Source organism: Pyrus communis, chromosome 12 (genome assembly GCF_963583255.1).
Source record: "Pyrus communis chromosome 12, drPyrComm1.1, whole genome shotgun sequence".
In the NCBI taxonomy this organism is placed as follows: domain Eukaryota; kingdom Viridiplantae; phylum Streptophyta; class Magnoliopsida; order Rosales; family Rosaceae; genus Pyrus; species Pyrus communis.
In genome coordinates, this window is record NC_084814.1 from 2,609,446 (window position 1) to 2,622,473 (window position 13,028).

General features: G+C 36.7%; 3 protein-coding genes across 3 annotated transcripts; 1 reads left to right on the forward strand and 2 right to left on the reverse strand.

The window, feature by feature from the left end:
* Positions 1-461: 461 nt before the first annotated feature.
* LOC137709871 (deoxypodophyllotoxin synthase-like) lies at positions 462-1,639 on the reverse strand. Its single transcript, XM_068448848.1, has 3 exons — positions 1,227-1,639; positions 827-1,148; positions 462-707 (listed from the first exon to the last, which is right to left on the reverse strand). The coding sequence occupies exons 1-3, from the start codon at positions 1,601-1,603 to the stop codon at positions 462-464; spliced, it is 945 nt and encodes a 314-aa protein (XP_068304949.1). The 5' UTR covers positions 1,604-1,639.
* A 3,696-nt stretch (positions 1,640-5,335) lies between these two features.
* Positions 5,336-6,856, forward strand: LOC137711297 (deoxypodophyllotoxin synthase-like). The gene is made up of 4 exons (XM_068450526.1): positions 5,336-5,499; positions 5,660-6,043; positions 6,122-6,443; positions 6,611-6,856. Exons 1-4 carry the CDS (start codon positions 5,336-5,338, stop codon positions 6,854-6,856), a joined length of 1,116 nt encoding a protein of 371 aa, XP_068306627.1.
* Positions 6,857-7,643: 787 nt separating this feature from the next.
* Positions 7,644-11,788, reverse strand: LOC137710739 (ribose-phosphate pyrophosphokinase 1-like). The gene is made up of 8 exons (XM_068449849.1): positions 11,523-11,788; positions 11,014-11,187; positions 9,835-10,083; positions 9,389-9,532; positions 9,137-9,304; positions 8,465-8,534; positions 8,288-8,369; positions 7,644-7,922 (listed from the first exon to the last, which is right to left on the reverse strand). The coding sequence occupies exons 1-8, from the start codon at positions 11,643-11,645 to the stop codon at positions 7,742-7,744; spliced, it is 1,191 nt and encodes a 396-aa protein (XP_068305950.1). The 5' UTR covers positions 11,646-11,788; the 3' UTR covers positions 7,644-7,741.
* Positions 11,789-13,028: the final 1,240 nt, after the last annotated feature.

Genomic DNA, 13,028 nt, shown 5'->3' on the forward strand with positions numbered 1-13,028 from the left:
TCCTATAGAGAGTGATTTTTGGCCGCTAGATCTCGGGTTTTGGATCCTTGACCAAGAATTTTAATGGTCAAAACCCTAGTGTACTGTATTTCGAAAAAAGTTATACAAGAAGCTTTATTATATCTTATACATCAAGATTTTTGGCCGTGAAATCTTGATTAATGGAACTTGACTAAAAATTTGACTTGCAAAATTTCTGGTGTATATATAGCTAGGATACCATGGAGCATATTAAAAACTCTTATGAATTTGATATTTGATGGAAATTGGTAGTTATTAGTACAAGATGATGACTATTTTCAAGTGATGATAAATTTATTTAAAATATAGCAACATTAATGACATACACACAACATGGTTGCTAAAACAAGAAAGAAAAAACACAATACATAAAAAAAGAGAGACAGTAGGGGATAAGCTAAGCTTGGAGCCTTCGAGCCTTAAGCCTTCGAGCATGGAAATCAAACCCCGCAATATTCCTTGACAGAAAACCCAACTCCAACGTTACGATAATTGGCCACATAAAATTGAACATAATCCAACATATGCAATGGCTTATACTTCACGGGGTGGTCGTCTGCGGTAAGCTCGTCCGGTGCGCGTGTCACCCCTTCCAAGTATGAAAATAGTCCAAACGAGTATCTTTCCTCATTTTCCTTCAAATTGACTCTATGTGTACATGATAGTATTCTGTCATTGCTCCAAACCTAGGCAAGAAAAAGCATAGATTATAGTTGATCACTAGAAATAGAAACCCTTTTAGCCTATGACAGCCTCATTTATATCCATGAAGCAGAATGATTAATGGAAGTGTATGGTGGCATACCTGAAATCCATCACATGCCATGAATAGGAAGGACGAAGGCAAAGGATCAAAACCAATCCATTTGTTATCTTTTGTATATATCTCAAGACCTTTGACATGATTTTGGTGGAGTATGGTAGTTAAAGTCTTGTCTGTATGCCCGGATAGACCCTGTCCAGTTCCGATTTTCTCGGGCTTCTTATATTTGTTAAAGCGGAGAGTGGACACAGTCGATTGAAGGTGATCGTCAAGGTGTTTTTCTACGTTGTAGTTTTCGAATACCATTCTTGTAACCGCTTGATTTAGTTCTGCCATCACTCTTCTATACGCATCAGCAGTCTCACTAGACAAAAGAACATTGTAAAAGGTGAGTCGATGTATCCCAAACTCAATCATTTATCAAATGTATACTAAACCATACCGATATTGATCATTTCCATTAGGCCAAAAGTGATGTTCGAATGTGCGTGATTTTTCACTGTCTGTACCAACTGCCAAGCTTTCATGGAAAGGCCCCGTTATATGACCATCAATTAAAGGTTGTTCCTGCGGAGTTTGCGCTTTAGTTTCAATTGGGAAATCAAACAGCTCTTTTAATGTCCCAAACATGCTGTCGTGAAGCTCAGGTGAAACTTTGTTGGGCAAGACTGCCATGAAACAGCCAAACTCTTCGAGTGCGCGGCAAACATTCCCACGTACTGAGAGCCAAGAACTTGTCCCTGGCTTCAAGCAATCCTCTTGGGAGAAATCTACTACTGGAATTTTGGGTACCGTTTGGGTAACACTTGTGACACTCATCTTTTTCTTTTCACAAGTTAAGAGTATTGAACTAGAAGCTGTAAGGGTATTGAACTAGAAGCTGTAAGTTCTCAACCGATTAAACTGATATTTATAGAGTAGCTAAGTGGTGTGGTTCTGATTTGTCTATGAACTATGGTTATCTTTTTGTTAGAATTCCTTTGTCCCACATCGGCCAAAAGGCTTGAGAACAAGCCATTTAAATAGAATTACCCCACTCTAACTAATATCGAGACTTTTTGCAATAAAACCCCACACCTGACGGACAATTGACCAAGTGGGGATAATATCGGTGTTGTTGGAGTGGGCCCATCGCTTTAACACTTTTTGCTCACAACAGTTATTGCTCTGTGGACAGAAGACGGCCATACACGTTTTCATGATTATAGAAGATACCAAAGAAAACATTAATTTAGAACTTCAACATCGGCACCAAAGCCAAATTAGGGTTTGATACCAATAGTTGTGGCGTCGGAGCTTCATAAGCATAGGATTGTATCTTAAAAGACCTCGGTTTCATCAGAAGTGAACCACCTTTATTGTCGTAACTTGCACTTCTTCGATGTGGAATTCTCTTCAAATCTATGTTGCCCCCAACTTAACACCAACATGAACACCAAAAAATGTGATTTATGTCGAATATTATTAACTAGCTACCTACTACTTCTTTTATAAGTCAACTTGTGTTCATATTATTACAAGGAGCTATTATTAGCATTCTAAAAATATCGTCATTACTTCGAATTTGTAAAAATATGAAAAATAAATTTGTAAAGAAAAAAGTGCAAGACGACATTTTTAGTGGTGACAACAGCACCCGAATCATATGCTGGCTGCAAATTCAATCGACTTGTGTTCTTGTAATTTAGTGATCAATCCCCTTAGTTCTGGTGTGGATTTACATTGTTAGATTATTTTATCTCTATCGATTATCAATTATGATGCGTTAAGGAATAACAAGTCGGCATATTTTATTTTTTTCTCTTATCAATTATGATGCGTTAAGGAATAACAAGTCGGCATACTATGGCCTAACTTTTCTTCATATTTTTCCTTTAGGCGACTACTTTTCTTCATACCATTTTTGGCCCGACTTTCCGAGCTTATGTATTTGTTTTCCGAAACCATCCGGCAATGAAGGCGAGGGCGAGAACAAGGGCATAGCCTAAAGCTCAACTTTGGCAGGATGTTCTTAATGAAAACAAGAGTGAACAACCGGCGAAGTAACAATCACTCTTCGGTTCTTGTCTTCAAAATAAATTAATCCTCAAAAATAAATTAATCAGCAAAATAACATTAAAAGGTAACTTATATTTTGCATCCTCAAGTTTAGGTGCAATTACAAGTCCATATTTCAAGTATAAAATGCTGCAATATCATACATAAACTTACGAATTTATTGGAATATGAACCTAGAAAACCGAATTGAACTTGATGCAGGGCGCAGCAGGGAGAAAATGAAAAGATGAAATGGATAGGTAGGGTCCCCTATCTCTTAGTGCGATGAGAGACCTAAAAACCCTAGATGCCTACGACGTAGACAACTAGAAGAACAAAGTAACAACTCTAATTTATTCTAAAAGTACTTTCAATCATTTTAAAAGCACATTCAAACGAGCTCAAAGACACTTAAAAACGAATTTACAACTCTAATTTCAATATCTGCCCTACAAACAACTTCAACTTTATCTGCCCTACAAATACAAGTATTTATAGGCTTACAACTTAAAGTGAAAAATATGAAAAGACAAATGAAATAAACTTACAAGAAAACTCCCAAAATACTAAAAGATTTCAGTTAAACTAGATCTCATAAGTCACAAATTAAAGCAGGATACATGCATTATCTCTAAATATGCATGTATTTTACTATCACTTTAATCCCTTAATGCCATAGCTGCCACTAAGTTCATGCAATAATGATCTTGGTTCATGGCCTGGATTAAAATTGTAAGAATAAGTTCTTCGCCTAGCTAACCGCCAGTCCCGTCAGCTCCGCCTAATCCCACCCAGGCATCCGCCTAATATGGTTTCCAATTTTGTGACCGATTCGGTGTAAATCATAGTGGTCGCTGACCATCCAACGCCTAGGCAGCCACCTAGGCCAATTTTTAGAACAATATTTTCATTAGGTATAACATAAGATTTTGTGGTATCCGATAGTGTATATATTTTAAATTGAAGATCGAATTCGTTCATTGTATTCTTATAGAGTGGAGGAGTGTAGCTATAAAAAAATATTTAAAAAATAAAAAAATCATAAAAATCGGATCTAAAATAACTTTTAAATCGTGATTTTTCGTTTATAACCATGAATTTTTTTTTGTCCCGTTACCTAACCTCTAAATATTTATCTTTTGTGATTTTTGATGTGTGTGATATCGGAGTATAAACAAATAATTTTGACGGTTGGACCGTTGATTTTTTTTTTTTTTTTAAATTGTGTATCTTGTCAAAACGATGGATTCAAACAAAATCATACATTTTGACAAAAAAAAAAAGTTATACATAATTAAAAAAAAATTGAAAGAGGCGGGAGAATAAAATTTTGGAGAATACTGAACATGGTCAAAAATAAATATTTACAACAAGCTAGGCTGTCAAAAATACATATTTCACTGTTGGAAATAAAATTTCTGACACTCGAGTTTTTGTCAAAAATATATCATCGCAAAAAAATAGATGTCATATGGAAAGTAATTTTAAGAATCATTTAAGTATTTGTGACCATATTAACATGTCGGAAATGAAGAAGTTTGTTGTTTTCAAATTTTGATCTGACGAAAACTAACTACTAAGGACAAGTTTTGTGCGTCGATAAAAAATTATTTTCAACTGCTGGTCAAAAAAAAGTATTTTACATGGAAAAATTTACACATCCAAGCGAGGACTTTTTTCCGTCAGAATAAGTATTTGCAACGGCAAAATGGCTTACCGACAACATTTGACCCTCGCTAATAACCTTTTTTTGTTTTTTTGGTTTGTAGATCAAGGATCACATGCTTCATTGCACGTGACAAACACCATAAGTTTTAGAGAACACGAAACTATTACAAGTGAAGAAAAAAAATCCTTAAGATGAATTATCTCGCAATATACATGATCCATTGGAATATCAAAGTAACCCAATGACTGCCCACAATGAATATCAAAGTACCTCGCAATTTACATGGTTAGATTATTTTTATCTATAAATTAGTGATTGTTACTTTGCTGGTTGTTCACCCTTGTTTCATTGAGAACATCCTGCCAAAGTTGGGCTTTAGGGTTTGCCCTTATTCGCGCCCTTGCTTTTCATCGCCGGATGGTTTCTGTAAAACAAATATATAAGCTATGAAGGCCAAATGCTTCAACCAAAATATGCCGACTTTTTATTCCTTAACGCATCACTAATTGATAGACAAAAATAATCTAACAATGTAAATTGGCCCCAGAACTAAACTAAAGGGATTGGTCACTAAATTACAAGAGCACAAGTCAACTCAATTTGCAGCCAGTATATAATTCCGATGTTGTCGTTAACATTAAAAAAATGTCATCTGGCACTATTTCTTTACAAATGCTTTCTTACATTTTTACAAATTCGAAGTGCATGATATTTTTGGAGTGCCAAAAATAACTCCCTATATTAGAACACAAGTTGACTTATAAAGGAAAGTAGGTAGCTAGTTAATAATATTCGACATAAATCACATGTTTTGATGTTCATGTTGGTGTTAAGTTGGCGGCAACATGGATTTCAAGAGAATCCAACATCGAAGAAGTACAAATTACGACAATGTAGGTGGTTCGCTTTTGATTAAACCGAGGTCTTTTAAGATAAAATCCTACGCTCATGAAGCTCTGACACAACAATTGGTATCAAACCCTAATTTGGCATTGGCGCAGATGTTGAAGTTCTAAATTAAGTTGTGAGCAAACAGATAACCATAGTTCACAAAAAAATCAGAAACACACAACTTAGCTACTCTGTAAATATCAGTTTAATCGGTTGAGAACTTACAGCTTCCAGTTCAATATCCTTAGAGCCCTCAAAACCTCTTAACTTGTGAAAAGAAAAAAGAGGAGTGTCACAAGTGTTACTCAAACGGTACCCAAAATTCCAGTAGTAGATTTCTCCCAAGAGGGTTGCTTGAAGCCAGGGACAAGTTCTTGGCTCTCAGTACGTGGGAATGTTTGCCGCGCACTCGAAGAGTTTGGCTGTTTCATGGCAGTCCTGCCCAACAAAGTTTCACCTGAGCTTCAGGACAGCATGTTTGGGACATTAAAAGAGCTGTTTGATTTCCCAATTGAAACTAAAGCTCAAACTCCGCAGGAAAAACCTGTAACTGATGGTTATACATCTACGCCTTTCCATGAAAGCTTGACAGCTGGTACAGACAGTGAAAAGCCACGCACATTCGAACATCACTTTTGGCCTAATGGAAATGATCAATATCGGTATGGTTTTGTTTACATTTGTTAAATGATTGAGTTCGGAATATATCGATTCACCATTTACATTGTTGTTTTGTCTAGTGAGAGTGCTGATGCGTATACAAAAGTGTTGGCGGAACTACATCAAGTGGTGACAAGAATGGTATTCGAAAACTATAATGTAGAAAAATACCATGATGATCACGTCCAATCGATTGTATCCGCTCTCCGCTTTATGAAATATAAGAAACCCCAGAAAACCGGAACTGGACAGGGTCTACCCGCGCATGCAGACAAGACTTTTACTACCATACTCCACCAAAATCATGTCAAGGGTCTTGAACTATGTACAAAAGATAACAAATGGATTGGTTTTGATCCTTTGCCTTCATCTTTCCTGGTCATGGCGTGCGAAGGATTTCAGGTATGCCACCATACACTTCCAGTAATCTTTCTGTTTCATGGATATAAACGCGGCTATGTCATAGGCTAAAAGGGGCTCTATTTCTATATGGATTAACTTCCCTCTTCACCTATATGAGTGATCTTAAGTTCAAATCTCGTAAATAATCTATGTTTTTTATTACCTAGGTTTGGAGCAACGACAGAATATCATTTTGTAAACATAAAGTCAGTTTGAACAGGAATGAGGTAAGATCCTCTTTTGGACTATTTTCGTACTTGGAAGGGGTGATACGCGCACCGGACGAGCTTACCGCCGAGGACCACCCCCTGAAGTACAAGCCATTGCATATGTTGGATTACGTTCAATTTTTTCTGGACAATCATCGTAATGTTGGAGTAGGGTATTCTGTCAAGGAATATTGCGGAATTTGATTTCCATGTTCAAAGGCTCAAAGGCTCCAAGCTTAGCCTATCCCCTACCGTCTCTCTCTTTCAAAATGTTTTGTGCTTTTTCTTTTTTATTTTAGCAACCATGTTGTGTGTTTGTTTTCAATTACAAATTGAATTATGTCCTTAATGTTGCTATATTTAAATAAATTCATCACCACTTCAAAATAGTCATCTTGTACTAATAAGTGCAACTTCCATCACATATCAAATTCGTAAGAGTTTCTAATATGCTCCGTAGTAACCCATACACCAAATTTTGCAAAGTCAAATTCTTGGTTAGGTTCCAATAATCAAGATCTATTGGTCAAAAATCTCGATGTATAAGATACACCAGAGCATTGTACAATTTCTTTTCTTCGAAATATGGTACAATAGGATTTTGACCATTAAAATTCTTGGTTAAGGATCCAATGCCCGAGATCTAATGGCCAACAACCACTCTGTATAGGATACACACCTGATAACAAATTATGATTTTCCATCAACCCTAACAGCTGAAAGTTCCAGGGCTGTATAAGCTATAAGCTCACTGAACTAGGTCAAAATTTGGGTTTGAAAGCAGGATGTCCTTTAGGAGCCCACCTCCTGGAATTGACATTTCTTTCTACATTAGTCCATTCCAAATCTTCCAACTCTTACAATTCTTAACGCAACCTATATTCTGAGACCTACTTGGGGACATTAGCTCCTCCCCCCACCCCCACCCGAAAAATCTGTGGAGAACTAATAAATCAGAAACCTTGGATGGGTAAACCAATGTGGATCGAAATATAGAAAACAGCATAATATAGATTTTAAAAGGAGTCAGTCACTGGCATTGCCTATCATCGTCCATGCGCCATATGGTTCTGCCCAAAAGGGTGTCGGTCACTGAAATATGCTACTCACAGAACAATCATCATGCACGCGCCATATAGTTTCGCCCAAAAGGTTTGCTACTGAAAGGACCGTCAACTGGGGAAAGTAATTCTTCTCTGCAACAGGGATTGTGTTTGTCACAATCACCTCTTGAAACAGGCCATTTGACAACCTTTCGATTGCAGGAGGGCTGTGAAGAAAAACCAACAAGATCATTATCTTATGATTGACACGGTAACACCACCACGTTACACAATGATTAAAAAACTAGCAAAATAAACTCAGTTGTTGATTCATATCGATATCACATTGAAAATTAACAGGTGCTAGTAGATAAGGTAGATTATCAATTCTTATTTAGTATAGGTGGAACTTGGATCAGTAACTGCCAGCTAGAATTACAAGCCATTTTATCAACTTAAAAAGGAAAACCAAAATCCAAGTTATACCAGTCAAATGAGGGGACGAAGGTTACCTCTAGAAAGAAGTAATAACAACGAAGGTTATTTAGTGAAATAGATTAAGAAGATAAAACACTACAAAGGAAGTTGGTACCTAAACACAGCATGGGTACTGCAAGCATAGACTTCTCTTGCCCCCTCCTGATGTAATAGAGCTGCACCTTTTGAAATTGTCCCTACAACGTATAACTCGTTTAGAAAGTGAGAATTGCCAGCACTTTTGAATGATATATGCCACATGAAATGGTTCAAGAGAGGTCACTTGACTCACCAGCAGTGTCAATCATATCATCCACCATAACCGCAACTTTTCCTTTTACATCGCCAATCAGGTTCATCACCTATAAAGGTAAATATTAAAATGCAACAATTCTTCGCTCATTAGCAGTTTTGAACCATACTAGTCATACATTTTCTGATATGTCAAAATAGAAAATGTTCCCTCGCTTCCTGCTAAACTACTTGGGAGGAAAGATTGGGAGATGTTTATTCATACAAGTAAGAAGAAGGGCGTTGACAATATTCACTAGTTCACAGACACGCTACATCTGGCTGTTAACATCAGTCAGTTTCACACTCTGTAAGACACTTGAGTTAAATATCCAAGACATTTATTTATGAATTGTGAGTTACACTAGGAGCTATAACTTTGACAATCATGCCATTGTGCACCAATAGATTGTCCTCACATTTTGTAATATCCCAAAATAACTATGTACCTCATAGAAAGTCATGGGTGTGGAAACTACTTTTAAGAGGATGGGTAACGGCAGAGAAATGTGACAAGTAACATGATTTATATCTTGAAGTCAATTGATGAGAATAAAAACTTCTGTGAGAACGACTGCACACAATTTATTATATCTATCTCCTAATATAATGTTGCATGTCAAGCATTATACGCTATACAAAGATCTAAGCAGGGTTATGGTGAAGAGATTACCTCAGCAACATTATGGCCGTGACGCCTTTTGTCTACAATGGCTAAAGGTGCATCAGATAACTTTTTTGCAAAAGCACGTGCTCTTGCAACTCCCCCAACATCAGGGGACACCACTACCAAATCATCTGAACAAATTGTCTTGCTTGCAAGATAATCAAGGATCACATGCTTCATTGCACGAGACAAACACCGTAAGTTTTACAGAACACGAAACTATTACAAGTGAAGAAAAAAAATCCTTGAGCTGAATACCTCACAATATACATGATCCACTGGTATATCAAAGTAACCTATTGACTGCCCAGAATGAATGTCACAAGCAAGAACGCGATCTGCACCTGCTATGGTTATGAGGTTAGCAACCAGTTTGGCTGCAATGGATTCACGCCCTTGAGTCTAGAGAAAAATAGAAGAATACAAATTAAGAAATAATACTTTATCCGTCTCTATAAGTATAATTCAGTTCAAATGACAGACAAGCCATGCCTCAATTAAAATAGATGTGAATAACTGTAAATATGAAACTTTGCTCTGGTCGCAAACTTAATTGATATCCCCTCCCATTGATAAAGCATGAATAAAACCACTGAGACTGCAACACTTCCCAAGTTTTGTTTGTAATCTTTGATCTCCATATATTTCCGACAGATAGATATCCAAGACAAGTTCATGTACAACACAGATGAATATAAACTTGCCTTTCTATCAGCTCTGGCATATCCAAAATATGGAATTACTGCAGTAATGTTTTTGGCCGATGCCCTCCGGCAAGCATCAATTACTATCTGTAGCTCCATGAAGTTCTCATTTACAGGAGGGCAGGTTGGCTGCAGTAAGAATACATCACATCCTCTAACACTCTCTCCCAATTGAACATAAACTTCACCATCAGCAAATCGCTTTATGTTGATCTTACCAAGCTCCAATCCCATGTACCAAGCAATTTCCTGCGCATCATCTCAGAGTTAGAAATCATATGAAAAAGGCCTCAAGAGCTATAAGAGATTTATTGTGTTGAAATGACAAACTTAACAAATATTTGAAACAATACACAATAGTTCAAAAACAAAAGACATACAATGCATGGCTCATCCTTATCTTTTCAAGATATAAATATGGAAATGATAAACACGCACCATTTTAGCCTCTCGTACACATGCCTAAGAATGTGTTATGGTGCTACATTTCGAATCAAAACCATTGATTATATCAAATCATGCCTAAGGATGTGGTCCAGATTCTTAACATGCGAGACATCTGGTAAGAGAACAGTACCGAGTATATGCAGCAATAAGCAAACACAAACAAAAACACACATGCCCACGCAACGTGTGCACACATATACATATACAAAGACTTTCTGTATTGCTGTAATTCAATGTCAAAAACAGCTTCATAAATTTAAGATGGCAGATAATGTTGAAGTTCAGTCTTGTATTTGTAATGAAGGTTTGAAATAGTGCATCAAACTCAGATAAGCTTCTTTCTTGTGCAAAGAACATCAAGTATGTACAGTAGCAAGAACGACGACAATTAACCACTAAGGGGCTGGACTGGAAGCCTTAAGGGCACATTCTGAAACTACTAAGTGGAAGGTCCAAGACATTATATTCTACAACACAAGGCATAATAGTTTATATTCTCAACCGGGTATACTCTGAACAGGCAGAAAATGCAGGAAAGAACGTAAAACAATTTCTGGAAAATTAATAAATATTGGTTCTATGTGTAGCAAGAATTCAGTAAGAGTGCTAGTTACTTAAGTATATCATCGTCATTAAAACACTAAACATTTTTTGCTCTATATGCCAACGGGGAAAGCGGAAATGCTCATTGAAAGCATACATACACTAAACTATAAACGAAATTTTGATTACCTGAGAGAGAGCAGGATTTGCTGTTCCAGAAAACAGTTTGAGCCGGGAACTATCTCTGTTCACCGATTTCTCCAAGCGTGCCGATTCCAAGAACTTAGGCAGTGTTGGTTCGTTAACAATCGGAATGATTGGCTTCCCATTTCCGTATTTAATTGGTTCCGGCATACCACATTTCTACCACAATTATATACACACACAAATTAGTAAAATTTGAAAAGGAATTCATATACCTCATTAGAATTTTATGTAGAAAATGAAAACGAAGACAACAAATTTCTTTAGCTGCACCCCAATACCCACTACCAGCATTTCACCCAACATGTCAAAAACTCACAAAATTTGCACAAAATTCGTATTAAAAATGGAGAAATCCAACACCTAAAAGAAATTTACTTTTTAAAAACAAAATAAAAATATTTGCTGTAAGCCTAAAACCAAACAAGTAAAGCAGAAAATAATAAACAGGAATTTAAAGCCGAATAAGAACATAAAATTATGAGCTTGCTTACGACGCTATTAGGAGCGTAGATTCGAGAGGCAGAGTCATTGGGCAGCAGAGTTCTATGGCTGACGGAGCAGCGAGAGAAGAGAGACGAAAACGACGAGGACATTGAAGACGATGAGGCAGCCATTCCTGTATCAATCCAACAATTAGGGTTAGGGTTAGGGTTTTGGAAAAGAGGAGAAGGAGCCTGCCTCTCTGTGTACTTTAAGAACTCGGTGGCTGTTTATCTATGGCGGGGGTCTCTGTTTTCCACGAATTTCGGATTTTTCATGTTTTTTTTTCTCTTAAGATATAAACGGTGGGAACACGGAATAAGAATACGACACCGTTTTGAGTGGCTGAGGGTAGGTTTTGTCGTTATCCAAAGGGAGATGGGGCCAGCGAATCCAAGTGAAGTGAGACGCCGGGAATCTTGAATGGATGAACGGCAATCGATTCAAGTCCCAATTCCATGTACTTTAATGTTTTCATATTTTGTTTTCCCTTTATGTTTTTTCTCCTATTCACACACACAATTTCCTTTTTTTTTTTTAATTTTTTTAAAAGGACACAACTCTTGCCTTTTTGGTATGAAAAATGTGGTACGTTTTGTTTTTGTTTTTGTTTCTATATTTTTGTTTTTGAGTAAATCGATATTTTTATACTAAACGAAGGAAAATTTTGGTTAAGCCACACAATGGGTAGCCAAATTTGGTATTAAATTTGTCATCCACGAGATTCAAACCTAAGACCTCTCACTTCTAGGCGAAAAGAAATACCATCATACCGTAGTACTGAGTGACTGGTGATAGTTTTGTCTTGGGTGGCTAGAATTTTGTTACTAGTTTCTATCTTTTGCCAACTAAAATGGAATCTTATTCACCAAATGCCTTGTTTGATTGGCTAAATGGAGTAGGTTATAATCAATTAAAATACATTTGAATCTAGTCTGTATTTATTGTGTTAAAATATAAAATAGACATGACCGGACATGATGAGTTACAAATTTATCTTACAAATCATGTCAATCCAATCTTATTTCTATTACCTAATCCTACCCAGCCCACCAAATGGGCCCAAAAACAAAGTTCTTTTTTCAATGGTGGAAAAAAAATCAGTCCAAAGTAGTCAAAGCGTTTAATGGTAAACTCCCAAAAGAGAGAGGATCCTCGATTCCGGGGATCCTCTACTCACATCCGTTCATCGTGTATTGTGAGATTAGTTTTCGTCAAGTACTGTTTATATTCAATTTTAAATATAAAAAAAAATTATAATGATTTCTGATCGCATAATGTATAATGAACGGATTTATTTGAGAATCCCAAAAATCTTCACAAAGAGGATCCAACGAGAATCCTCACTCCTAAAAGCAGCAGAAAATATTCAAAATTGGCTTGCAAATTTCAAGACTATCTATTTCCGTCACAACTACTGTAAAGTAAATTTCGTGGAGGATGTTCTTGCTATTGTCAGTGTGTCTTCCTTGGACAGCTGGGTCTTGTGGCAAACTGTTCCTGTTGAGGTGTGTTTC